General features: G+C 50.9%; 1 protein-coding gene across 6 annotated transcripts; it reads right to left on the bottom strand.

Annotated features, from left to right (window-relative positions):
• Window positions 1-1449: 1449 nt before the first annotated feature.
• CNDP2 (carnosine dipeptidase 2) lies at window positions 1450-26550 on the bottom strand. Of its 6 annotated transcripts, XM_063699312.1 has the most exons (13): window positions 25087-25168; window positions 24332-24566; window positions 22651-22747; window positions 21211-21354; window positions 16823-16985; window positions 13895-13983; window positions 11826-12026; window positions 10308-10392; window positions 9122-9282; window positions 6302-6466; window positions 3974-4115; window positions 3480-3627; window positions 1450-2576 (listed from the first exon to the last, which is right to left on the bottom strand). In XM_063699312.1, the coding sequence occupies exons 3-13, from the start codon at window positions 22708-22710 to the stop codon at window positions 2507-2509; spliced, it is 1428 nt and encodes a 475-aa protein (XP_063555382.1). In that variant the 5' UTR covers window positions 22711-22747; window positions 24332-24566; window positions 25087-25168; the 3' UTR covers window positions 1450-2506. The 6 variants fall into 6 exon arrangements, with proteins under 6 accessions (XP_063555382.1, XP_018869427.1, XP_018869429.1 ...); XM_019013882.4 differs by lacking the exons at window positions 24332-24566; window positions 25087-25168 and adding an exon at window positions 26287-26550 and having other exon boundaries at window positions 22651-22802; XM_019013884.4 differs by lacking the exons at window positions 24332-24566; window positions 25087-25168 and adding an exon at window positions 26287-26426.
• Window positions 26551-26893: the final 343 nt, after the last annotated feature.

Below are 26893 nucleotides of genomic sequence, written 5' to 3'. Positions count from 1 at the left end.
GCCTCTTAATACTGTTACAATGGCTATTAAGTTTCAACATGAGTTTGGGAGGAGCCAAACATTCAAAGCATAACACCTCTCAGCATGGGTTCCTGACTAACGGGGGCCCATATGCAGCTCGCATGTATGAGACACCAGCAGCTACTCTTAGGACTTCTGGGGGAAGACCATGCAGTTCTTTTTGCAGGATTAGAAGCTGAAAGAATGCATTTCTCACAGTTCTGATGGAGGAGTTGAGTTGGAGCCACAAGCCCAGATAGCACTGAGTGCTGGGTCCAGCTGTACCTGAAGCCGCTACCCTTGTCTTCTTTTTTTGTTTTTACTTTGAAATGACAGAAGACTTAGAGAAAAGATGCAAAAGCCATAGAGGGTCCCCAGATACACTTCACCCAGCTAACCTCTTATGCAGCTACAGCACAATGATCAAAACTAAGAGATTAACATCCACGTAAAACCAACTACAGATTTTCCTCACGTTTCATCCGTTTGGGTTTGTCTGATGTTTTTTCACAATGAGTGTGATGTTCCCAGAACTGGCATGTCCTCCTCAGGGAGTGGTGTCGGGGGTGCTGATGTGGATGTGTCATTACTGCTGAGGTTCATTTTGATCTGAGGGTGGTGCCTGCCACGTCTCTCCACTGTGAAGTTACTGTTTTCCCCTTGGGAGGTGCTTTTAAGCTAAGCAAATATCCTGTTCTTTAAACCTTTGCCTACCAATTTGAGAGTGTGTCAGGGGTCTCACCTGCAGCAGCAAGTGCTCCAGCTTTGATCTCCCACCTTCCTCCCACATGAGCGGAGATTCTTCATCCAGGGGCACTGGTCCTTCTCACCCACTTTGTCACTTTCTTCATCCAGGGGCACTGGTCCTTCTCACCCACTTTGTCACTTTATTTATTTATATTAGTATGGACTCATGGATTGTTATTTATTCCATGGTAAAAATCCAACACTACTGCTATTTTCTCACTCCAATTGCTCCCCTGGGCCCCTGCAAACTCTTCCAGGCTGGCTCCTGTGTCCTTGGACGCAGCCCCATGCCCTCAGGAGCGCATTCTCACGTTCCGATGTGAGAGGGTCCAGACTCATCTTGCATCTTCCCTGCCCAGCCCTGGAACCAACCACTTCAAGGAGCCTTTTAAGGAAAATTTCATTGAGTTTACTCTGTTCTTTTATGTCAAGTGGGCCAATCAATTCTTTGTTTAAGCCAGCTGGACTTCCTGTGGCCCCACAGCCATAAGGAGCAGGGACAGGGACACTTCTCGGAACATGCAGGGGGCCACGAGTGAGCCTCCACTTGTGTGGACGAGGGAGGGAGTGCTCGCCTGGGAAGACCTGGGTTCTGTTTTCCGGGTCCTGCCTGCTGTCCCCTGCCCTGAGCTGACACCATCAACCAGACACCACTCAATAAGCATGGTGTGCACGCGACGAGCAACTCAGACGGAGCGATTCTTTTAGAGGTATCATGTTTACTTTTTATTTAGGAGTACAAACTGAGACAAAATCATCCTTCCAGTTAGTGAGGTTTTGAGGGATCATACTAAAGAGAAGACAGGAAAACGCCAGTAATGGTGAAGGTCTTGAGAAAAGGACAGGACCCGCAGATAGCGAGAGATCAGAGGAGGCCCTGATTTCTTTCCTCATTTCCTTTCCAAATATCCCAAATGTGCAATGCATCACCTGAGACAGAAGGCAGAAAGCATCAAGCTCTCTGTTTATCCCAATTCAATGACAACCAGAACTTATTTTTTTTGAGATGGGGTCTCGTTCTGTCGCCCAGGCTGGAGTGTAGTGGGGCAGTCATGGCTCATCGCAGCCTCCAACTCTCAGTCTCAAGCAACCCTCCTACGTCAGTGTCCTGAGTAGCTGGAACTACAGGCATGCACCACCACACTTGGCTCATTTCTTAAAAATTTCTTGTAGAGACAGGATCTTGCTACATTGCCCAGGCTTGAGTGCCGTGGTGCATTCACAGCTCACTGCAGGCTCAAACTCTTGGTCTCAAGCGATCCTCCTGTCTCAGCCTTCTGAGTGGCTGGGACTACAGGCATACACCACCATGTCTGGCTCATTTCTTAAACTTTTTGTAGAGACAGAGTCTTGTTTTGTTGCCTAGGCTGGTCTCAGACTCCTGGCCTCAAGTGATCCTCCTGTCTTGGCCTCCCAAAGTGCTCGATTATAGGTGTGAGCCGTGGTGCCCGGCCGACAACCAGAACTTTCCTCAGACCTTGTGCTTTTGGACCTTGGGTATCTTCTGCAGGTCAAGCCATCCTGACCACTCTGAGAACTTACCCAGGGTGACTCAGCTGTCACTCCAGGTCACTCATAAGCCCATCTGGTAGCTCCACCCGTGGACAGCTGGATACACTTGTGTCTGTTCTCTAAAGTCGTGGATGACCTGACAAGAGGGAAAGGAAAGAGGGAACCTCCACTTCCCTGGGCAAGTTGGAAAAGGGTGAGGTGAGGGCAGGATTCCTTCTCGTCGGAGATGGCACACAGAGGGCTTGGCCTAGTCCTTCAGCTGGGAGACCTCATACAGGTACGCGGCCAGCATCTTGGTTCCCTCTATGTAGTTATGCCTAGTAGAGAGGAACACATCATTGTGTTGGCTGGTGTCGTGAGCCAACACCCAGGTGTGGGGTGACTCCTCCCGAGCCCAGACACACTCTGCCTTCTTCCTGGGGAGCATCCCCCATCCCAGCTTGGGGGCCCTGAGCCCTGCTTGCCTTCAGAATTCAGCACCCCGGTTCTCAAGTACAGCTTCAGTCGGACTGCCCAGCCCAGAGACCAATCCTGGTCCCCTAGTGCCCTGGTAGTAAACGTCAAGCTTGGATCGTGGGCTCCTCCCATTATCCGCTTGTTTCTGAAGACCAGGCCTCCCCACTGGTCCTCGCAGCCAGGTCTCTGTCTCCCCCTCCCTCCTTCCTGCAGGGTCTTTGCCTCTGTCTTAGTCCTTGTTCATCTTCCTTGGTTACCCCAGGATGCATTCTTGCCTTCTGCCCTCCTCAGCAATTTTAGGGGCCAGAGGCCTCCCCTGGAACTACCCGAGACCCCTGCCTGGTGGGCCCCTCCTGCTCCCAAGGCTGGCTCAGAGGCTGCACCCGCCCCGTTGTGGGAAGAATTCCCATCATGTCCACCCAAGTCAGGGATGTGTCAAAGCAGCAACGTGTGCAGTTAGCAATGACACTGCAATTCCTCAAAAAGGAAACAGAAAAATGAACAGAAAAAAAAGGAAATGGAGAGAGGGGTAGATGAAGTGCAGAGATAAACACTGCATGAACCTTGTTTTTAGCACCCCTCTCCTGCAAGGCCTCGTCCTGCCTCCCATCTGAAGTTCCCACTTCACACAAATACAGGAGGGCAGGTCACGGGGCCATTGCCCCCACCTGCTTCTCTTGGCAGCTGCACGTGGGGTGAAGGGGAAGGGGCGAGAGGGACGCTGTGCAGGAGACGCCAACCTGGGCCGCACCCTGGACTCTCACCTGTTGAGCTTTTCATTCTGGGAGTGGGCTCCGTCATCCGCCGACCCCACAGGCAGCAGCATGACGTTCTTGCCCGTGGCCTCCTGAAAGGTCAAGGTCACGGGAATACTGCCGCCTTCCCTGGTCAAGTCTGGCTCAACACCAAAAACTGGGGGGAAATGAAATAAAATAAACGGTGAGCTTTGGGGCCCTAAGGCTGGGGATCTGTCTCAGACCACTACTCAGCAGCACTCAGTCAGATGCTGTGCAAGGCCCTGGGGACAGCAAGCCCGTGTTCAAGGTCCACCAGGGGTCCAGGCTCATCCCACACACTGGCTGTCCTCATGCTGACTTAACTACACGCCCCCATGATACAGCAGTGCCCCCGACATAGCTACGCGCCCCCATGATACAGCAGTGCCCCCGACATAGCTACACGCCCACGCAATATAGCAGAGTCCTATCAGACGTGTGAAGGGCCCTGCGCGGCATCATCCACAAGGAGAGCGTCCAACCTGTCTTCATGGCTCTTCTCCCAGCCAGGTAATGAGGGTGACTGAAGTCGGAGACCCAGGGCTTCCCACCGTGGCCCATGTACACCTTGAACTCATTGGGGCTGCGTAGTTCAGCAAACTTCTTAGTTAGGTAGCTTGTGACCTAAACCACAAATAGAATAGAGGTATACAATGCTTTGTAAGCTTGCATTTGATCCAGTGCTAGTGACCTATGGGTCTGCTATCACGGGTCTACAGCGAGCTTACAATCGGCCTCCGACAGGTCTGTGATGGGTCTATGCTGAGTCTACGATGAGTCTCATTTTCTGTTGCTTAATACTGAGCTACATAACTAGAGTAAGGAAAGAGGAGACTTCTTTTTTTACTTTTTTCTTTTTTCTGAGACGGAGTCTCGCTCTGTTGTCCAGGCTGGAGCACAGTGGCGCGATCTTGGCTCACTGCAAGCTCCGCCTCCCGGTTTCACGCCATTCTCCTGCCTCAGCCTCTCCGAGCAGCTGGGACTACAGGCACCCACCACCACGCCCGGCTAATTTTTGTCTTTTCAGTAGAGACGGGGTTTCACCGTGGTCTCGATCTCCTGACCTCGTGATCCGCCCGCCTTGGCCTCCCAAAGTGCTGGGATTACAAGCGTGAGCCACTGCGCCCGGCCAGAAAGAGGGGACTTCTTATCAAAAAATAAAACCCAGTTATTTCAAAGTAAAAGACAAAGTTTTAATATCAAGTAATTCACTCTTTCCTAAGATCTTCTAAATGATGATACTATTTAAATTAAGTTTAAAAACAATCTTCCCTGACCTGCTTTATATTATGGACAGAATGTTTGTGTGCCCCCAGAATTCATATATTTAAGCCCTAAACTCCATTATGACTACACTTGGGGACTTAACAGAAGTAACTAAGGTGTGAGACAAAGCCACAAATGTGAGAAGCTGCATTTGCACCATTCTGCTTGCCGGCCTATTTCACAGGCTCCACCCTGCCACTACCTGTAGCTCTCAGGAAAGATGCTTTGAAGACAAAACGGGGGAGCACACGCCACCCCTGCCTCTTGCCCGAGTCGCTGCATTCCTTAGGAGACAGATGACCCTGTCCTTACCTTTTCCCACACATAAGATAGCACCTGACCGCATTAGTGGTTGCGCCTCTGTGACCTATGACCACATGTGCTCTTACACCGAGGCTCAGCGTGGCTTGGCTGGAATGTAACATCTGAGCAGGTGCGATGTGATTCTGCACGCACCGAAGCTCCTCCACCTGCAGATGAGCTGAGGGCTGAGCCGCTCTCTCGGAGCTGCCCAGCCAAACCTCTTGAAGGCTGCTCCTGGGCCCCGGGCCGCAGTCCGCGTTCCTCAGTGAGACGCCTGAATAAAACTAACTTGAATTCTTTAAAAGCCTAGCTTTTATTCTTTAGTAGTTTTTTTTCTTTCTAAACCTTGTTTAGACAAAGGTTAAATGAGGCCAGAAGGGTGGGCCTGGGTGAGAAGATACCGAAAGCCTGCCCTCTGCCATGTGAGGACAAGCGAGGGCAGCGGCCATGGCCAGGAGGAACCCTCGTCAGATGCCACAGCTGCCGGCACCTTGGTCCTGGACTCATCCGCCTCCGAAACAGTGAGGAATCCGCGTCTGCCACGTAAGCTACCACGTCTGCCACGTAAGCTGCCGGGTCCGCCACGTAGGCTGCCGTGTCCGCCACGTAGGCTGCCGCGTCCGCCACGTAGGCTGCCGCGTCTGCCACGTAAGCTACCGCGTCTGTGGTCTTTACTGTGGCAGCCTGAGCAGACCGAGGTACTTCATAAAATCAATGACCCCAGGCTACACTGCATCCACACCCAGGATAGAGCCAGGCGCTGACCCAGGGACACCTCCTCGTGACAAGACCTCAGTATTCAGCATGAAGGGCGAGCCCCACGCTCCCATTCCCAGTGAAAAGACTCCATCTCCCCAGGAATCCCAGCTGAGGGGGACAGTCAGAAGCTGGGCTGACCTCCAGCCACCAGAGTCCCCTCCACAAGGCACCATGGTAAGGGGTGGCTCCGGAACTCTGACCAGAACACACTTGGCCCAACGTTGGTGTTTGGCCTGGAGCCTTGAGGTGAGGTCAAAGGCCAGATTTTGGCCTGCCTCATCAGTAACAAAGGTCACTTACATGTGATGCATTATCTTTGATTAGCTTCTGAACCGTGACTGTCATAATTACTGACTTGGCCAGAGCCAGGAAGCAGGGGCATGCATGGCCCGGGTGTCTGCCGAGTAACAGCCTTTATTACCCAAGTCTCTGCCCGAACACAGTAGCTCTTGGCCCCCACCCCGTGTCCCAGCCCCACATGCCTGCTCGCTGACGACTTCAGGAGTCATGTTTGGCACAAGCCTGATGGAGAACTTGCCAACCACCTTCCTGGGAATCACGGTCTTGGCCCCCGACCCAGAGAAGGCGCCTTCGATGCCGTGGAGGGACAGAGACGGGTACCGCCATCGGTGCATGAGGATGTCTTTCTGCAGAAAAATCAGAGGGTCAGGGACACCTCAGGCATTCGGTGCCAGCCCTGTCTGCTCACCGAGGAGCTGGGAATGTTTTCTGGGAAATCAGCGGTATGAGACAGGGCCTGGCCCAGGACCCTGACAACCACAGGCAGGAGGTCCAGGTGCAGGTGCGACTGCAGTGAGTGACTCAGCACAAAGGAGGCCCCTGACAGGCTGCACACACTCAGGTGAGGCATTTCACTGCCCGTCGCTGCAGCGTGGGTGGCTCAGGTCCACCTGGCAGAACTAGGAGAGCCACGCTGGCCACTGAGCACCTGTAGAACTGGGGGTGTCAAGGTCCCACAGACTTTGGAGCTCTTGATGAGCCAGAGGCACCAGGAGTAAGAGGGGATGCAGCCCAGGCTGTGTGCAGGCCTCTCCCAGACCCATGGGACATAGGCGAGCAGCCCGTTCCTACTAAGAGAGGAGAGCCAGGCTGACCAGCACATCCGGTACGGCCCCCTGAATACCGATGATGCCATCTCCTCAGACCAGGAGAGACTTCATCTCCTGTTTCCCAAGTGTGTCATCAACATCATGACCTTCCTGCCTGCCCCCGCCCCCCGCGTCCCTGCAGTAGCAGAAGGTGGGTCAAGAGAGTAGGTGTGCCCCCAAAGGGGCTTCCAGAAGGTTCCTCAGTGACTTAGCCACTGAATGTGTAGATTTCTGTTTGTCAACCAAACAGCTCAGTGTTATCTGGGAGGAATAGACAAGGCCCTAAAACACTGTACACAGCAGCAAACACGAGCCTGAGGGTCAGGGCAGGAGAAATAGAGCCACCTTCTCCCAGGCCCGCTCCTCCCCGTGCCCAACCCCTCGGTCCCTGACATCACTGTCCAGTCACTGCCGGTGGGGACCTTCTCTTCCTATTCCAGAGGCTCCTCCCTGATGCCAGCCAAGGCTCCCGTGCCTGCAACAGCCTCACGGGTCTCCTAGCTCCACCGACTCAGCTCCGACACCCTGACCCATGATCTTTCCCAATGTGAGATCTGATGAACTCAAATCCTGGCCGGGCTCACCATCTCCTGGAAGACCCGGAGCTCCACGGCAGTGCCCAGGCCATCAGGCCGGCATGTCGATCTCAGTCCCAGGCCTCACCCTGCTGCCCATCTGTCCCTAAGCAGCTGATATGTCTGTGCTCCTGCTGACCGGGCATGCCAGCCTTGCCCTGCACCTCTGCTGGCTGACAGGACCGTGATGAGCCTCAGCCGCTCCCAGCACCATGACCCTCCCCTCGTGCAGGCCCACAGCCTTTGGTACTGCCCAGTGTGGCCCTCAGCACATCCTTCCAGAGTTCTTGCCCGTCTGTCTCTGCGAGACAAAACTCAAGAGCCCAGCTGGGCCTTATTTCCCTTGTGTCTCAGGGGTTGAGTTGCTTAATTGAACTGATGCTGGCTGAATCAATGGCACAGAACTTCCATCTATACTGCATAACCCTACAGCCTGCAGAACTTACATCCATACCGCATAAACCCACAGCCTGCGGAACTTACATCCATACCACATAAATCTATAGCCTGCAGAACTTACATCCATACCACATAAACCTACAGCCTGCAGAACTTACATCCATACCACATAAACCTATAGCCTGCAGAACTTACATCCATACCACATAAACCTATAGCCTGCAGAACTTACATCCATACCACATAAACCTACAGCCTGCAGAACTTACATCCATACCACATAAACCTACAGCCTGCAGAACTTACATCCATACCACATAAACCTACAGCCTGCAGAACTTACATCCATACCACATAAACCTACAGCCTGCAGAACTAACATCCATACCACATAAACCTACAGCCTGCAGAACTTACATCCATACCACATAAATCTATAGCCTGCAGAACTTACATCCATACCACATATATCTATAGCCTGCAGAACTTACATCCATACCACATAAACCTACAGCCTGCAGAACTTACATCCATACCACATAAACCTACAGCCTGCAGAACTTACATCCATACCACACAAACCTATAGCCTGCAGAACTTACATACGTACCACGTAAGCCCACAGGCTGCAGAACTTACATCCATACCACATAAACCTACAGCCTGCAGAACTTACATCCATACCACATAAATCTATAGCCCGCAGAACTCACATCTGTACCACATAAACCTAGAGCCCGCAGAACTTACATCTATACCGCATAACCCTACAGCCTGCAGAACTTACATCTGTACCGCATAAACCTACAGCCTATTAAGAGAAAAGTCATGACCCACTTTTCCCCTAAGTTAGGTAAACGTTCGGCACAGTTTCCACCTAGCACTTGGCTCTGATGTGGCTTAAATGAGCCCTGGGCCCAGCGGTAAGGAGGTTACTCTATCAACACAAACACGGCAGAGCCGCTGCCAGCAGGAGCCAGCCCATATCCCCTCTGCATGCTTCTCCAGGTCTGATGGAATCAAAGGTAGATTTTGAAACTAAAAAATTCCAACGACCAGCAACCTGGTCACAGTCTGCTTTCTGAGTGACTCATGTGCACTGGACATTCCAGCTCTTCCCTCAGAGACCCCCTGGACCCAGGGAAGGTGACAGGGCCTGGGGGACACCTGTGTCACAGCGTGGCCCGGGCAGGTGGCAGAGTCGAGCCCTGAACCAGACCTTGTTGCTGTGCAGGAGGATCTGTGCCCCCACGTCCTTGGCAAACTCCTCTATGTCAAAGTCGATGTCGTTGTACAGCTTGTGCTCCTCTTCCGTGACGGTGGCCACAGCCTCGTTAATGCCGGGGATCAGGATGTTCCCCCTCTTGTCCACCAAAGAGCCTGAGGGAAGCCGGAGAGGGTTACAGCACTCAGGGGAGGCCGCACCAAGGCGAGCTGCTCTTTCCTGCACCGACCCCAGGGAGCCGGGCTCAGGAGAGATGCAGCTCAGGCACCACAGCCACGTGGCTGAGGAGGGGCCGAGAGCAGCCACAAGGGTCCACAGAATGATGCTCGCAGATGCATCCCATGCACGTATCGCCTGTCAGGCACCGTCCGGGGCCTCAGGCTCAGCCAGTGATGTAATCAGCCAAACAGCCAATGAGGGAGCAGCTTGGGCATTCCCATTTCTCAGGTAAGGAGACTGAGGAACAAGTGGGGAAAGGAAATTGTCCTTGGTCATAGACCACGACGCAAACCAGCAGACTGGCTTCACGCAGCCCCATTCTAACAACCACCGCACTGCCCCATGTGCCTTTTTAATGCACATTCCACAAGAAACAAGCTGCTCCTGAACTGAGGGGGGTAAACTGTGGGTATAATAGAGTGGACGTCACGCAGGCAGCTGGCATCGGCAGGGAGGAATGGAGAGCTTGTGGAAGGTACGGGAAGGGAGGGCTGTGCTTGGCCTCAGAGCAGGAGGACGCCGGGAACAGCACGATGGGATGCCTGCTCTCAAAGAGCTGATCAGGCGGGGGCACCTGGATGGGGCCAGTTATACATAAGACAGGCCAAAACACACGCCCTGCGAGAGATGGAAAATGACCACACCAGAGGAAGGACAGCACCACGTGCCTCGAGGGGCTTGGCCAGACAGGACCTGGGGGGCGACTGAGTTGGGTGCTGGAGGCAGGGCAAGGTTTCACCAGGTGGTGACAGGCACAGGAGGGTTTCAGGGGCAAAAATAAAACAAGGGGGCCTCTCAGAGGGACAAGTGAGTGGAAGGAGGGAGAGGCACAGTAGGAAACTGAGACAGAAGTTGGTTCATGTGGAATGCTGAAATGCACCCAATGTTGATGACAGACAGCCTGGAAGTCACGGCCATCCACTTCCCCTCAACTGCGGACTGAATGCCATCCCGCACTTACCCATCAGCAAGATGAGATCAGTCATGGCCTCATGCACCGAGCCCCCGTACACCCCAGAATGGAGGTCTTTGTTGCTGCACTCCACCTGCACGGAAACAAAGGCCACTGTATCTGGCTGCCTAGTGGGAGCTTATTTTTATCATGTGACAGTGAATTCAACAAAGAGCATTTACAAGGCCTGACAATTTTCCAAATCAAAATTTGCTCCCTCAGGGAGCAAAGCAAGGCATTTCCCACATTAAAAACCTAGGCAGGAACAAAAAAATACCAGCTTATCTGTGGCATATGCCAACCACAGATAAGACGGTAACACTAGCCACAGGTACAAGCATTCCACAGGGCAATCTGCCTACCACTCAAAGCCTTTGCTAGAAGTTTAACAAAGACCCTGCACCTCTGCTGAGAGGGCAGCCCAACATGAATGAGACCCACCACAAGCCTGGAGCCGGAGACCTGGGGTCGGACCTCACCCTTGCACTGAGCAGCTGCATACCCAGCGTAGGACAGCTGCCTGCTGAGTGCCCGGCCTCCTCGCCTGCAAATGGGAAGAGTAGTGCTCCTCCCAGCACCGGGGATGACAGGCAGCCACTTTTAAAACCAGAACAGTACCTTGCTCAGAGTGAGGGCTCAGGGCAGCTACTGCAGTGATTTCTAGCACTGTTCAGGTTATAAATGACGTCTGCAGACAGGACCTAATTTAATCACCACAGTCATCCTGTGGGGTATTGGGAGATGACCATCAGCCAGTGAGCGGCAGAATCTAGCCAGGCCTGTCCCTTCCCACTCTTGGTGCTGCCTCGGTTTCTCTTTTTTTTTTTTTTTTTAAGCGGAGTCTTGCTCTGTAGCTCAGGCTGGAGTGCAATGGTGCAATCTCCACTCACTGCAACCTCCACCTCCCGAGTTCAAGCGATTCTCCTTCCTCAGCCTCCCAAGTAGCTGGGATTACAGGCACCCACCACCATACCTGGCTAACTTTTTGTATTTTTAGTGGAGACGGGGTTTCACCATGTTGGCCAGGCTGGTTTCAAACTCCTGACCTCAAGTGATCCATCTGGCTCGGCCTCCCAAAGTGCTGGGATTACAGGCGTGAGCCACTGCACCCGGCCTCGGTTTCTCTTTTTCCTGTGCAGTCACTTAGTCATGGGATAAGGAGCCTAAGTGCTAACATATAAATATTTCCACCTTCAAAAGAAAGTGTTTCTAAAACGCTTTGTATGTGTTTGCATCTTCTGAAATGAACTAGCATTTAATCTCCTCTCAGCCGCTCCAAAGCAACATTACAAATCACACTGCCCTAGCTTGATGCTGCTGTGAGATTAACTTCTGATCATTGGAAGTGTTGCTGTCCACCCTGGTATATGACGGTGGTTTATGGAAGCCGGGAATTGGGGCACTAAGTGAGCCCTGTGCTTCTCCTTCCTGTGCACCTGACTTCTGGGTCCTTGCCTACTTTGCGTTTGGGAGAACCAGGAGACTCAGGGGTTAGAAAAAAGTGAACCGTACAGCTTGGCACTGTACCTCGATGAAAAAGTAGCAAATGCCCCTGAGGCCGTAGGTGATGCAGGGCTTCTTCTTTCCCAGCCAGTAATTGTCAGAAATGCAGACATAGTCCACATCCTTAAAGAATGTGTCTTTCCGGGCAAAAATCAGCTCGTCTAGGCCCTCAGAGCCTGACTCCTCCATGCCTTCGAGGCAGAATCGGACGTTGACAGGAATCTCCTGTGAGAAGGGAACAGCACGAGTGGATATTCAGCTTTGCCAACCTTCCTTCTAGAAGCCACACTCAGGATTACATATTTCACATCTCCGGCATTCTCCAGACCGACCACATGGGCCTCCGTGTGCACCTGTCATCACCGCCTCCCCAGGTACTGCCAGGCCACTGTGGCTCCAGGCCACTTGGACTGGTCCAGTCTCGCAAGGTGGGGCTCTCTGGAGTCACCCCACATGACCGAGGGGAGCTTCCAGGAAAGCCTGTGCTGCTCCCTCTGCAATAAGGGCCACGACACGAGGAACACCACATGAGTACTGATTATACCAGTGGAGCCACCGACACGAGGAGGTGCGGGTCCTCCTGTGTGACCTTCGCTGCTCCCGGGCACAGAAGCGCTGCTCTCCCCGAGGAGCCTGATGGGAACGTGCCCACCTTGCCGTGTGTCTGGATCATTGTGGCTTCGCAGGTGCTCTCCCGACTCTGACCCCCACACCCAAAGGTGAAAAATGAGGTTGTGCGTGAAGCTGGCGATTTGCCAAAGGCCAGGCAGGCTAAAGAACATCAGGGCCTAAACGAGGACTCAAAGCTACTGAGTCCTATTTCACGACACCCAGGCTGCCCCCAGACAGCCCTGTTCATGGATGTGCTTCCTCCCCTGCCTCCTCCTCCTCTTCTGCCCTTCACATGAAATCTTCCACAGGACCTCTGCCGTGCACAGCCACCTGTCACACTTGGTTGCCCCAGAGCCCGAGGTGCCTCCACTGCAGCTGAGGCTGAGGGCTCCACGGGGCCAGAGGTTGGGGAGGCTTCCTAGTTCCCGCCCAGCACGCAGGCTCAGCCGCACCAGGCCAGGTGGTTCTGGGTGTCACCTCCCCACCATGTAAAGTAATCCCCTGGACCAGCAGGGCTAAGACCCTTTTCAGATCTAACATTCCATGCTTTGACAAAAATGCTTATCTTATTCTTATGTCATCATGATACAAGATAAAAGCAAGATGCAAAGATGTCTATACAGCATGATCACAACTAGGCAAAAAGCAACAGAAAATCTTGGTAGATTTCAAAATACTAACTGTCTTTGGATTCTAGGCAAGTATTTTTCTCTCTACTTGTCCGTTTTTTAGCAAACTTTGAACAACGAGCAGATATTTCACAGGTAGGAGAATGCTTTTTTTTTTTTTTGAGACAGTCTCGCCCTGTCACCCAGGCTGGAGTGCAGTGGCATGATCTAGGCTCACTGCAACCTCTGCCTCCCTGGTTCAGGCGATTTTCTTGCCTCAGCCTCCCAGGAACTGGGATTACAGGTGCCCACCACCATGCCCGGTTAATTTTGTGTTTTGAGTAGAGACAGGGTTTCACCATGTTGGCCAGGCTGGTCTCGAACTCCTGACCCCAGTGATCCACCCACCTCAGGCTCCCAAAGTAATTCCTCCCGAAGGAATTACAGGTGTGAGCCACCACACCCAGCCAGAGAATACATTTTAAAAATCAGAATTTATTTTTAGGAGGACGTAAACCACACAGAGACAGTGAGGGGCCTGTGTGATGTCACAGAGCCTGCACTATGTTCTGGCAAGGGACCACACTCACAGAGACAGGCAGGGACTGAAAAGTCACATTTCATGCGGTGGTAAAAATCATGCTGAGTCGCCAATATTGTGACCTTTAAGCAGCTGTAAAACAATTACACTTTGAATGTTTCCTAAAGCTGGAAAACAAACCTATACTCTTACATCCGAGTCATCTGTGCTGATAAGGGCTGGGGGACGCTTGTCCTGTGAGCTTTACAAGCTGTTGTGTGAACAGAGAGCCTGTCTTTGTATGGCTCAGATGGAACCCAGGACTCAGGCAGAAGTCAGCGTGGGGGGCATACCTGGCCTGTTTTCTGATACGCTTCCAGGGCGTTTATCCAGCCGGCCACCGGGCCCTTATCATCAGTCGAACCTCTCCCATACAGCTTGCCTAGAACAGCAATCCACAAATTCATAAAGTGATGATTACAAGGAACCCAGAAGCAGCATGTCCCAGGTGCACATCTGATAACCCCTTAGCCAAGCAAACACGAGAGAGGCTTCCCCTTCCGATCAGGAGCCCCCAATCTCCACCCAACACTATCGTTAAATTTGTCAGAGAATTTGGCATCATCAAAGAGATAAGCCACGTGGATGCTCCCAAGAACTCCTTCCTTCTCCCACCGTGGTCACGGTGGTCAGGTGGGGGCACGGCTTCCTGCTGGGTCAGGGTGGAGACCTCCAATCTAACTCCAGGGAGTCGCAGCCAGCTGCTCAGTTCATTAAAACCCATTTACCAGAAGCAGCGGGGAGCAATGGGGACAGGAAGCCCAGTCACTTAGGAACCTCAAGGCACCGTTGTCAAAAAAGAACCATAATCTCACCCCCACCCAATTGTGACACCTAATTTGATAAAAAAACAGAGAACTAACATGTTTATCATTTAACCTCTGCTTCTTTCTTTCTGTAGTTATCACTCTGAAAACTACAGACAAGACGCTGCTTCTAATCAGCGTCATCAGTCACAGTGGCCCCTCACCACAATTGCTTCTGGGGAAGCTGACAACACAAGCGACAACTTGAAGACAAGGCCCCACCCCTCCTCCATCCTCTGCCACGCAGTCCCGGCCTCATGGAACCAGAGGAGGGAGCCGTCCTCAATGCGTGGCCTTCTCGTGGGCCTGGGTCTGCCTGGCCAGTCTCCTGACCTCCCGGGGCTCAGCCTGCTTCCCAGGTCTCGCAGTCTTCAGCATGACCCAGCCCAAGGTAGTATGAGGCTGAAAGTCATCACCACCTGGGGAATTTCCTTTGACGAATGAAACCCAACTTTTCACAAAAACTGAAGATCAAATATAAGCTTTTCTAAAAAAAAATCCTCATCCCTACAACAAACGCTGAACAACTACAGTGGCTGGCACGGTGCTGGCTCAGAGCTGCCGACAAATGTGACCTGCCCCCACCCTCCAGGGCTCCCTGACAAGGAGAGGGAGGCCGGGCGGCTGGCAGTGAAGCTTTCCCACAGTACAGGTGCTCTTCTAGGTTCCTCAACAGTCAGGAGCCTACTGAGGCTGGGACAGGGAGGGCTAAGAGGATGGCTGGAGGCAGGCCTCACAGACGACGAGGCAGCGGTGATGGGGCTGACGCCCACGCAGGCGCCCAGGTGCAGTTTTGAGCAGCACAGCCTCCTGGGGGCTGCACATGGTCCCGTGTGGCTGGGTACAGGTGGGAGAAGGGGCAGGCAGAAGGCAGGTGAGGGGAGGGACCCTCTGTGCCATCCTGAGTCCCCCAAGAGGAGTCAAGAAGAGAAGTGGCATGTTGAGGTCACTCTGGGAGCAGCCCAGAAAAGGAGTGGCACCGTGAGGGCCCAGAAGTGGAGAGCAGGACCCAGCCACGGAGTGGGTGAGGGGGACAGGGAGCTTTCAACGTGGGAAGGGCAGTGGTCCCAGAGGAGAGCCTGGCAGGGATGGGGACCCAGTTCCCAGTGCAGGTGGCAGAGAGATGGTGCCATCCACGGAGACTGTAAGACAGCGGACAAGGAGCAAAGACAAAGACTTCTGTTCAGAGAGAGCGAGGTCCAGGAGTGAGGGCACAGCCAAGCAGACATGTGGGTCTGACACTCAAGGGGCGCCCAAGTGCACAGAGAGGGTTAATCCTACAATCCACTGCAAGTTAGTAATTCCACCGTGACAAGGACAATGACATGGAATTACATCTCATAAAAAATGTTGCTTTAAGTAAAGTCATTTTCAATTTTGCACAGTAATGAACACAACTGACACTGGGCCAGGAAAGGTTTGAACACAGATGCAATGATCCAGTTGGAAGGGCTTCGATGAGAAGAGCCTGGAACTTAGCCCAGAGGGGCCCAGCATGAGGGTGGGAGGATTCCTCATCTGGTCAAAGCCTCCCGTGCAGGCACATGTGGAAATTCAGAAATGAAAGCAGAAGGCCTTTACACCAGAAGGAACAGGAAGAAAAGAGGCTGGCCTGCGGGGTCCCTCACAGTACGGGCCTCAAAAGGCCTGCAGGTGCCCGGCCCACGGAAGCACTTGGTGAATAACAGGGACATCACCACCCCCACTGGGGCAGCCAGGGTGAAGGAGGCCACTAACATATACCGGAGAAGCAGCTGTTGGTAAGGGCGGGGGAGGGGGACAAGGGGGCAGGCTTTTCAGGAAGGCCCTGCCTGGATTCCAAATGTGCATTCTGAGAAAAAGCATCAGCAGTTGAGGAAGCCTGGCAGACGCCAGCCACGGGGGGCTCATTTGCACACGAAAAGGCAAGCTTTCTGGAAGTTCAGCAACAGAGGCACCTGTAAGAAACCTCCATTTCTAGCTTACGTTAAAAACAGTCTGTGCCCAGTCTGTGCCCGGCGTGGTGGCTCAAGCCTGTAATCCCAGCACTTTGGGAAGCTGAGGTAGGGGGGATCACTTGAGGTCAGGAGATCAAGACCAGCCTGGCCAGCATGGTGAAACCCCGTCTCTACTAAAAATAAAAAAACTAGCCAGGCGTGGTGATGGGCGCCCGTAATCCCAGCTACTGGGAAGGCTGAGGCAGGAGAATCGCTTGAACCCCGGGAGGCGGAGGTTGCAGTGAATTGAGATCTTGCCATTGCACTCCAGCCTGAGCTACAGAGTGAGACTCTGTCTCAAAAAAAGATTTTTAAAAAGTAATAAAATAAATAAAATAAAATAAAAACAGTCTGTACTGGAAACAGAAAAACGGACTAGCAATGACTTTCCAAAAGTCAGTGCCTTTCCTCTGGGCATGCAGAGGCGCGCAGCGCTCACCGTCTCGCTCCACCAGGGTGAAGGGCTCGCTGTCCCAGCCATCCTCCAGGGCTGCAGGCTGCACATCCAGGTGCCCGTAAATGCACACGGTCTTCTTCTGTGGGTCAGAGCCCAGCCTGCCGAGCAGAATAGGAGGGAGCGGGATCTCCGAGCCATCAGGGAGCTGAGAATGGAGAGGAAAGGAACCAAGGACAGCCTTTGTTTAAGAAATTCAGTGCTTAAGGTGGAGATTATTAAAAGACCTTGAGCTTCCTTATCTGTCCTTGTCAATCAACCTCTGTTGTAGAGTTTAAGAGCACACTGTTCAATGGAGTCACTAATTAAGATTTACTTTCTTACTTTCTTGTACTCCAGAGCACATGTACATGTTTGCCAATTGCAGGCAGTTTGGTAAATTTTTTTTTTTTTTTTTTTTTGAGACAGAATCGTGCTCTGTCACCCAGGCTGGAGTGCAGTGGCGTGATCCCAGCTCATTGCAACCTCTGCCTCCCAGGCTCAAGCCATTCTTAGGTCTCAACCGCCCAAGTAGCTGGGATTACAGGTGCTGGCCACCATGCCTGGTTAACTTTTTGTATTTTAGTAGAGACAGGGTTTCACTGTTGCCCACACGGTGGTCTCGAACTCCTGAGTTCAGGCAAACCACCCACCTCGGCTTTCCAAAGTGCTAGAATTACAAGCATGAGCCACTGCACCTGGCTGGATTTGGTAAATTCTTAAAGGCTGGTTTTTCTTTGACTTTTATATAACAAAACACGCAGGCTGAGTTCGGGATGCAACTTAGTTTATTATTTTCTGAAATGATAGTTAAAATAAACTATAATCTTAAATCAGAAGAGGTATTTTTGAAATTCTGTACATTGATTACAATTATGCATGGAAAATGCCATAAACCAAGATATATAAAAAATCTTTATATCTAAATTCACATTTAGCCATTCTAAAAAGTTAGTGATAGCAGGTACGCCTTCTGAGCTTTGTCCCAAAAGCACTACCAATATTCCACAATCCCATAGGAATGGAGAACGGGACGGGCATCCCAGCCCGCCCCTGCCTCTAAACGGAGGCAAATCAATCTTAGGTCTTTTCCAATTTTCACATCAGGTCAGTGGTCTCCACCTTTTACTTTAGACTATGGCCTACTCAGGCTGTGCAAAACTCCTGTGGCCATGTAGCTCCTCTACCAGTGCCTATATTCCAATAGGAAAATACCCCATGATCATCACCAAGTGTCACAAGCAAGTGGCAGGAGATGGTTTTAGCTGTAGGAGGAAGAGACTGTTCATACTAAAACACGACATACATATATATTAGTCTAGTTACTAGAAAATACTGTTCATGAAAATAGGTATTAACAGACACAACACCAAAACTAAATTGATAATGAAGTTAAATTAACAGTTTGCAATTAAGAGGTAAAATGAGCAGTCACTGAAATGACAACTGGATCAGGACAGTGCTGGTGATAGGCTGAGAAAAGCGTTCCTTCCAAACTGCAGGGCCTCCAGCTCTAAGTGTACAAGCACTTTACGAAACTGGGCAGGTGGCTGGGATTCTTGTGGGATCCAGGATTTGTGTTCCCAGTAATTTAAGTAACCTCTGCAACCTGATGGCTGCTAGTGTGCTGCGTGTGGCCTGACGCCCCTCATTTGTCCCAGCGGCAGTGTGGCTGCGTGTGCAGTGTATGGCCTGACGCCCCTCATTTGTCCCAGCGGCAGTGTGGCTGCGTGTGCAGTGTATGGCCTGACGCCCCTCATTTGTCCCAGCGGCAGTGTGGCTGCGTGTGCAGTGTATGGCCTGACGCCCCTCATTTGTCCCAGCGGCAGTGTGGCTGCGTGTGCAGTGTATGGCCTGACGCCCCTCATTTGTCCCAGCGGCAGTGTGGCTGCGTGTGCAGTGTATGGCCTGACGCCCCTCATTTGTCCCAGCGGCAGTGTGGCTGCGTGTGCAGTGTATGGCCTGACGCCCATCATTTGTCCCAGCGGCAGTGTGGCTGCGTGTGCAGTGTATGGCCTGACGCCCATCATTTGTCCCAGCGGCAGTGTGGCTGCGTGTGCAGTGTATGGCCTGACGCCCATCATTTGTCCCAGCGGCACTGTGGCTGTATCTGTGCCTCAGTTCTCACCAGGACAGCCTGTAGCCACCAGGGACAAAGAATTGTTGCTGAAATCTCCCTGCTCTGGTCCCAGGGAACCCATGGCTTTGGCAGTGCCAGCTGGCCCTCAGCTTGCCTGAGCAGAAAAATGATTTTCAAACGACCACAGATTTTCTCTACATAAATTCCTGTTCAATAGGGCTCCTCTGAAATACTTTAGCATTTTCTGAGAAACTGCTTTGGCCCACGGGTAAAATTGTTCTGAAACGCCCAACATCACCTTTCCTTCATCTGCTGAAAATACTCTGACTTCTGCACTGACAAAGGAAAACACCCACTTCCACCTTCACCCCTGCATCAAGTCATCATCACTCTGAAAAACAGAACACCACTGCCACATGGACATGCGGGAAGAGAACAGAAGATGTGTGGTCACCCCACACCGCAAGCATCTCTGCAGAAGATTCCACCAGTGATGAAATCTTTCAGTTCCTTGATAAAAATCAGTGTGATGTAATTCAAAATAGTATAACAGTAATTTAGTTTTTTATGAAAGGCCCTTTCTTAAGAATTGCACAGCAATGTCAGTGATCAATGAAGTAAATATAACTATTGTAATGAAACAACTCCTAAAAATGATTTACCTCACCTAGATTTTTCAATACATTAGGAAAAAAAAAAAAACAAAAGGGAGCAAGGTGAGTCTGACCCTAAAAAGAAACAACAGGAAGAAACTTGGTTTATTCTCCCAAAGATGGGGGGAAAATTGGTGGGAAGCTATAATATACCCTAAGTCAATTATTAAATTTGTTTTCAGAAGAAAACCTCAAACGAATAGCACTGCCTGGGGAATCGGGAGGCCTGGGCATGAACCTGCTCTGCATGAGCCTCCTGTGGGCTCCCAGTGGACAGAGCTGCCTGGCCTCCACTCTCTCCCTCTGATGAAACGAACACACTGAACTGAATGGCCACACTCAAGCTTCTAGCGCTGTGATTTCAGACTGACACCCAAATCATCAGGCCAAAGAACCGAGATAAGCCATAGCTTATCATTAGATCAAAGAATATAAAAGAATATTACAAACTTTGAAAATATATGGCATGAAACATGCAATTAACATAAGGCTGAAATCATTTGAAATAAACTAGTGAAATAACATACAGTAAGAGGCCGGGTATGGTGGCGTGACAATTTGGGATGCCAAGGCAGGTAAATCGCTTGAGACTAGAAGTTTGAGACCAGCCTGGCAACATGGTGAAACCCCGTCCCGACAAAAAAAAAAAAAAAAACAAAAAGACCAAAAAAACACACATATATATACACACACACAGTAAGTCCTCACTCAACTTCATGGATAGGCTTTTAGAAACTGTGACTTTAAGTGAACAAAACTACCTTATTCAAGGACCTGTTGTTGTATGTTGTCTTGCTTAAAGTTGCAGTTTCTAAGAACCTATGGATGACGTGAGTACTTACTGTACCACAAAGTGAGACTGTTCATTTAGCAAGAAAACAAACCATTCTCACCTGTCAGAATCCTGCATTGAAAAACAACAGACCCCACACAAAATATCTCTTATGAAAAAGTGGCTCACACCTGTAATCCTAGCATTTTGGGAGGCTGAGGCAGGCGGATCATCTGAGGTCAGGAGTTCGAGACCAGCCTGGCCAACACGGCAAAACCCCGTCTCTACAAAAAATATAAAAATTAGCTGGATGTAGTGGCGCACGCCTGTAATCCCAGCTACTCAGGAGGCTGAAGCAGGAGAATCGCTTGAACCCGGGAGGCGGAGGTTGCAGTGGGCCGAGATCACGCCACTGCACTCCAGCCTGGGCGACAGAGGGAGACTCTGTCTCAAAAAAAAAAAAAATAAAAAAAATAAGGCTGAAGGACGCAGCACTGTGTGTGAGGGGGAGCCGGGGGTTGGGGGGAGTCTTTATAATTTTTAAATGGACTTGAATAAAGTGTAACTTCCTAGTTTGAAAGCTTATGGATTGCTGGGAGGGGAATCTCAGCCATTCTCTCAGAATGACTGTTACATTAACTTAGTCCTGAGTAACTGTCAGCAGTTCTCCTTCCTGGAGAAAAATGCTGAGTGCCACAAAACCTTTGCCCCAATCCAACTGAAGCAGTCACGTACAGAACTTACCATCCAAATCAGGCCCTTCCTTTTTTGTTTTAAAGGTGAGTGGGGTATTTGAAGCAAAAGATCTTTTAAGAACTTGCGGCGTCTTGTCAAACCCTCAGGCAGAATCTGTCTATGGTCCTGCAGTGCAAAGAATGTTGCCTCCTACCGTTTGTTTTCCGATATCCACCAGTTCCACAGAGCCGCCCAACTGCTTAACATCTGCAGCAGCAACCTCCATCATCCTCCTGATTTCGCCTCTCTTCTCCGGCCACGCAGACACACTCTGGATAGCCACCCATTTTGCGAGTTTCTGTTTGTGGACAAGAAGCAACGAGGGATTCTGAAAAGGTGTCCTTGAGGAAGAAGAGGCTCCTGAAACGTTGCCGTGTTCCAGGCTCACCCTCCGAGGCTGCTGCATTTGAACAGGCTGATTGGAAATAGGACAGACCCAGCACGTGTGCTTTGGGTTTAAGATTTTAAAAACTGTTTGTACTGAGGGAAGAGAGAGACCCTCTCATATTGTTTTATACTCAGTACCTGTTTAAAAACAAACAAACAAAAAACAAGGAAGTGAAATCAAAGACAGGCAGCCCGGCGCCAGGCCCAAAACTGGACCCGGGCCTGCCTGGCCTAAACCTAGTAGTTAAAAATCAACTCATGACTTAAAAACCGATGTTATTCATAGATTCCAGACATTGTATAAAAGAACATTGTGAAATTCCCTGCCCTGTTCTGTTTCTCTCTGACCACCGGTGCATACAGCCCCTGTCACATACCCCATGCTTGCTCAAATCAATCACGACCCTTTCATGTGAAATCTTTAGTGTTGTGAGCCCTTAAAAGGGACAGAAATTGTGCACTCAGGGAGCTCGGATTTTAAGGCAGTAGCTTGCCGATGCTCCCAGCTGAATAAAGCCCTTCCTTCTACAACTCGGTGTCTGAGAGGTTTTGTCTGTGGCTTGTCCTGCTACAGTACTAACCCTGTACCAAGAACTAGAGTACAAAAGAAAAATGTCACATGGTTTATTTTTAACGATTAAGGAGGAAGTAAATGTAAAATGTACCAGGTTCCGTAAATAAGTTTTTGTCTGAATGTGACTAAATTACAACTGAAAGATACAGAAAATACCCAATGTTGCCACAGTCCAAATTAGCTTATTTATCATCCTGACAATGGCCAAATTTTCTAAAATATAATTTTAGCATGAGAATTCTAAAGATTTCATCTGTAATGTGTGTACGAAGAATAACTTTAAAACATAATGCTCTAAGTTAACATCAAGAAACAGATTAATATATAACATTATTGAATTACTTAGAACATACTTAATGCAAACTATTTAATCTGTAACTATCACAAGAAATTGTTGATGGAGATGAAACAAAAATTTCAATTAGATTTTCTATTCTTATAAACATACATTAACACTTTGTCAAAAACCAAAAGTGTAACCTATGCCATAATAAGAAGCTAATGAACAGATCTCTAGGCAGATCTTCTAACCCTGGATTTAAATGGCATAATTCATATTAGCTCTTGACAACTTCTCTGGGCCCCATGGGATTAAATCAGATTTTACTGTTTCCTAAATGAATATTCCCTTACCTTAATGTAGCGATCCTGATTTTCATCTATGTACTTAAACAGGGTAGTGAGGGCCGCCATCTTTCAACCAGACCCCAGACCGCAGATCTCGAAGGTTCTTGGAAGGAAGAGCAACTGGTCAGTCCTGTCTCTAGTGGGGACTGACGGGCGACCTGCCCAGAAAGCACGTGTTCAGAATTGTAAATTGTTGCCCCACCCTCCCAGCCAGCACTGCAACACCCTCAGCCAGAGACCCTCCAGGAAGTGACTGCAGCTTCAGAGACAAAAGCTTTGGGAACCAGTTAGAGGCTGGGGCTAAACTTCCCTTCTTTACTTGGAAGGAAAATTACACAAAATTCTGTGTCAGATGGCAGGTAACAACAGAGGGAGGGCCTGAGTTGAAGAAAATACAGTGAAAACTAAAAGTAGGCACTTTTAGTTTTACTGGTACTTTAATAAAAATTTTTACACTCTTAAAGCACAAAGATAAGTTCCACTTTCTGTTATTGCAGAGGATATAGTCACTTCAGGGATCCCAGCAAGAATGTCACATCCTGTATCCACCACCACAAACCCACAACACAGACGACAGAGCCCAAGGAAAACCAGATTCAGTTTAAGAAAGTTGATGATCTTAGTCCAGAGACAGCCAAAGGGCAACAGCTAAACCTCCGCAAGCACCTGACCAAGAGGCCACACAGGCTCCAGGGCGCATGCTCTCACCCCGCTTCCATGCGTGACACCCAGCAACTTCCACCCCACTCACAGATACAGGTGAAAACACATCCTCAGACTCTTTTTATTAGTCACAATGAATACAATGGAAAAATGATTCTGGTATTGGGACTTTTATAATTGGCTTTCCGCAGCAGAAAGCACACAGCTGTACTGAGCAAATTCAAAACTGCGGGGACAGGAAGTGCCTCAGAGTCACAGCTGTGGAGTGACAGGACCCTACTACAGCCTCGTGTCTACATGCCAGACAAATGCCTGTGCATTGACGTGCTGCAGGTAAAGAGCACTGTTTCCTTGGTATAGGCTTTCAAAGTGATTTCTCAACAGAGAGGTGACTTTATCCACCACGACACCAAGCGTGGCAACTGTTCAAAAGTGGCTGTTGCTGTGCAGGGTGATGAAATTGCAGGGCACTGCAAGTTGCAAATGTGATTTCTATGTGGGTGGGACATCCAACCACTGCCTACTCAAGTGCCCTCTTCCTCCTCTTCAAACACTAGCCACAGAGCATGGAATGGTTATGTACCTCCCAGCCAGCTCGGATCTTTCTGCTGAGGCACTCATTTGGAGGAGCCTCAAGTAAGATGGAGCCCACGAGCACGCTGGAGAGGCGTTTATCAGTGTTAATAACATTGTCATCCACCTGTTGCCAAAAATGTACGCAGGGAAGCTACCTGTTCACATTAAAGGAAACCCTATTTACCAGGACAATATGCTACATGTGGTGATTTTCATTTGGGTTCCTGGTTATTAAATGCCACAAATCCCAAGCTCACTGTGGTACATTCTCATTAATATTATTCTCTTGTAGTCAAATTAACCAATGGCATTGTAGCTAAAGTCACTCAAAAATATAGTCACGTGCCACATAACATTTCCATCAACAACAGCGGTGGTCCCAAAAGATTATAATGGAGCTAAAAAATTCATTTTCTGTCTAGATATGTTTAGATACACAAATACCTACCACTGTGTTACAACTGCCTACAGCATCCAGTAAAGGAACATGTACGAGTTTGTAGCCTAGGAGCAATAGGCTACACCATATAGCCTAGATATGTAGGAGGCTGTACCATCCAGGTTTGTGTGAGCACAGCTCAGGATGTGCACACAACAACGAATCGCGTAATGATGCATTTTCTTGGAATGTATCCCCATCCTTAAGCAACATATGACTGTAATGATCTAAGTTACAACTTTCACTAAAAGAGAGGAAACAGGGATCAGATTGTTCCACCATCAGAGATGGGCTAAAAAGCAACTCCTGTTAATCACTCATCCAGTCAAACCAGGCTAGGCCAGGTTCCAGTTTCTCCTCCCATTCACACTTCTGGGTTACTCCTGTTTCACTTCCCCCCACCTCCCCCGTTACAAAGCCATTAAATGGAACCATTTTTATATGCTCTGGAGAACACCACTAATTAAGGTAAAAGCAGTATGCTGGATTGAGCAAAAGCACTATCCTTTTAAATGACACCTCACTCCCCTCTAAAAATCTAAAGTTCATACGGAGTAACTTTATTTATTTATTTAGAGACAGGTTGTCATTCTGTCACCCAGGCGGGAGTGCATTGGTGTGATTTTGGCTCACTGCAACCTCTGTCTCCCAGGCTCAAATGATCCTCCTGCCTCAGCTTCCCAAGTAGCTGGGACTGCAGGCGCGCACCACCACACCCAGCTAATTTTTGTATTTTTTGTAGAGACGGGGTTTCCTCATGTTACTCAGGCTGGTCTCGAACTCCTGGACTCAAGCGATCTGTCCGCCTTGGTCTCCCAAAGTGCCGAGGTTACACACATGAGCCACCATGCCTGGCAAGGGAGTAACATGATTTAAATGTTGAGACTAGTGGAGGGCAGGAGAAATTGCTGTGGCACCTGGAACCGTCAGTAGTACACACAAATGAGTCTTCTAGTTCTGAGAATCTCAGTCCCTGTCCCTTGATAATTGAAGGCATATATAACACAAATAACTGAATCACACCTTCATGTCTGATTAAGAACCAATAAAAGAATCTCCAATCTGCCCAAGCTAGAACTTGATCCCTAAGCATAATGTGGACTTCTCTTTCTCCACTCCTGCCTGCAAACATTAGGGACAAGGAAGGTATTGGTAGCAGGCCCCGGGTTCTCCGCCTCTTCCTGCAGTCTATGCTTGGATGATCTACGGAATCTGACCTTGGCAGGCGGTGGGGAGTTTGGTTTGGTGGCCCTGTCTGTGAGGACCAAATATTGTCTCTATTTCACAGATGAAGAAACTGAAGCCAATTGAATAAGACACCTGCCCCAGATCATCAAGCTGGCACGGGAATTTTGTCTCCCCTCAGACGCTTCCTCCTATAGCCTTAAACGCTGCCTCAAATGCTGGCGGGAGCTAGGGACCCTGTCCAGGGCCCTTTGAACCTGGGAGGCTTCTGTCCCGCCACACTCCCCACCCCAGGTCTCCGGGAAAGGGATCCGTTGGAGAAAGGCTGGAGTTCTCAGCAGGCCCCTGGGGAGGGGTGTGGCCTGACCAGCGCTCGGCTCCCCGCAACCCCATCTGCAACCCGGGTCGTTCCACTCGACTCCACCAGGGAGGGCCACGCAGGCTCAGGCCAAGTGCGCCGCCCAGCTTGTCCCTGCGTACCGGGGACGCGTTCGGCGCTGCTGGGACACGAGTGGCCCGGAGGTGCGAGAGGCCCCGGGGCCATGGCCGTCACGGGCCTCCGCCCCCGACCGCGCGCTCGGGAACAGCCCGGACACCATTGTTCCCGCCTGGCTGCGGCCGGGCGCCCCACGCTCCCCCACGAATGAGGCGTGACTCTCGCCGCTGACCCGGGTCCTCCCCGCCCAGCCCGTTCCCAGCTCAGGGCGCCCACCCGGGAAGGAAGGTCCATCAGGAAGACCCACCTGGGAAGGAAGGCCCACTAGGCAAGGCCCTCTTACCAGCAGCAAGCGCGGCGCCGGTTCCGTACCACGTGTCCCGGCCACGACCCCCGGCGCTGGCACGCCCCGCTGTCGCCCTGGCCACCAACCCCGCCTTGTCCGGAGGGCAGGCATCGCCACGCCCCCGCCACGCCCCCGCCACACCCACCAATCCGGCCAGAGGCAGAGGGGTGGTGTCACTCACTCCCCGCCCCATTTCCGCCCTGAGCCAGGTGCGGAAGGCGACGTCACCTCTCCCAGCTCCATTTCCGCCCCGCCCACCAATCCCGGCCTGGTCCACAAGGCTTACGCCTCCTCGCCCCTCCCCGACGGTGGACGGGGATGTGGGCGTGGCGAGGGGGCGGAGATTTCGTGGCTTGGGATTCAGGGGAGGCAGGACACAAGGGAGCGCGTGTCCGGAGCAGTGGGCTTGTGCTGTGCTTCCCGGTTGCTCCTGGGTGGGCGGGGGGCCTGGTGCTTCAACGGTGGGGTCCGAGAAGTCGCCTGCAGTGCGGCAATGGAGTCCAAAACTAGGGGGCCCTGACTCGACCCTCTGATCTCCCAGGCTCCGGAGGTCCCACGACGCTCCCATTCCCTTGCGCATCCTGCACTGCACTTCCCGTTGCGT

The sequence above is a fragment of the Gorilla gorilla genome, chromosome 17, assembly GCF_029281585.2.
Source record: "Gorilla gorilla gorilla isolate KB3781 chromosome 17, NHGRI_mGorGor1-v2.1_pri, whole genome shotgun sequence".
Lineage (NCBI taxonomy): Eukaryota > Metazoa > Chordata > Mammalia > Primates > Hominidae > Gorilla > Gorilla gorilla.
This window is presented reverse-complemented; position numbering and strand designations above follow the sequence as displayed.

Excerpts from the sequence above, each read along its gene's own strand:
- CNDP2 (XM_019013882.4), bottom strand. The coding sequence starts at position 22,710 with ATGGCGGCCCTCACTACCCTGTTTAAGTACATAGATGAAAATCAGGAT. Across the intron at positions 9,283-10,307 it reads TGATCTCATCTTGCTGATGG|GCTCTTTGGTGGACAAGAGG; the intron begins GTAAGTGCGGGA and ends GGCTTCCCTCAG. Across the intron at positions 6,467-9,121 it reads TCCTCCTGCACAGCAACAAG|AAAGACATCCTCATGCACCG; the intron begins GTCTGGTTCAGG and ends ATTTTTCTGCAG.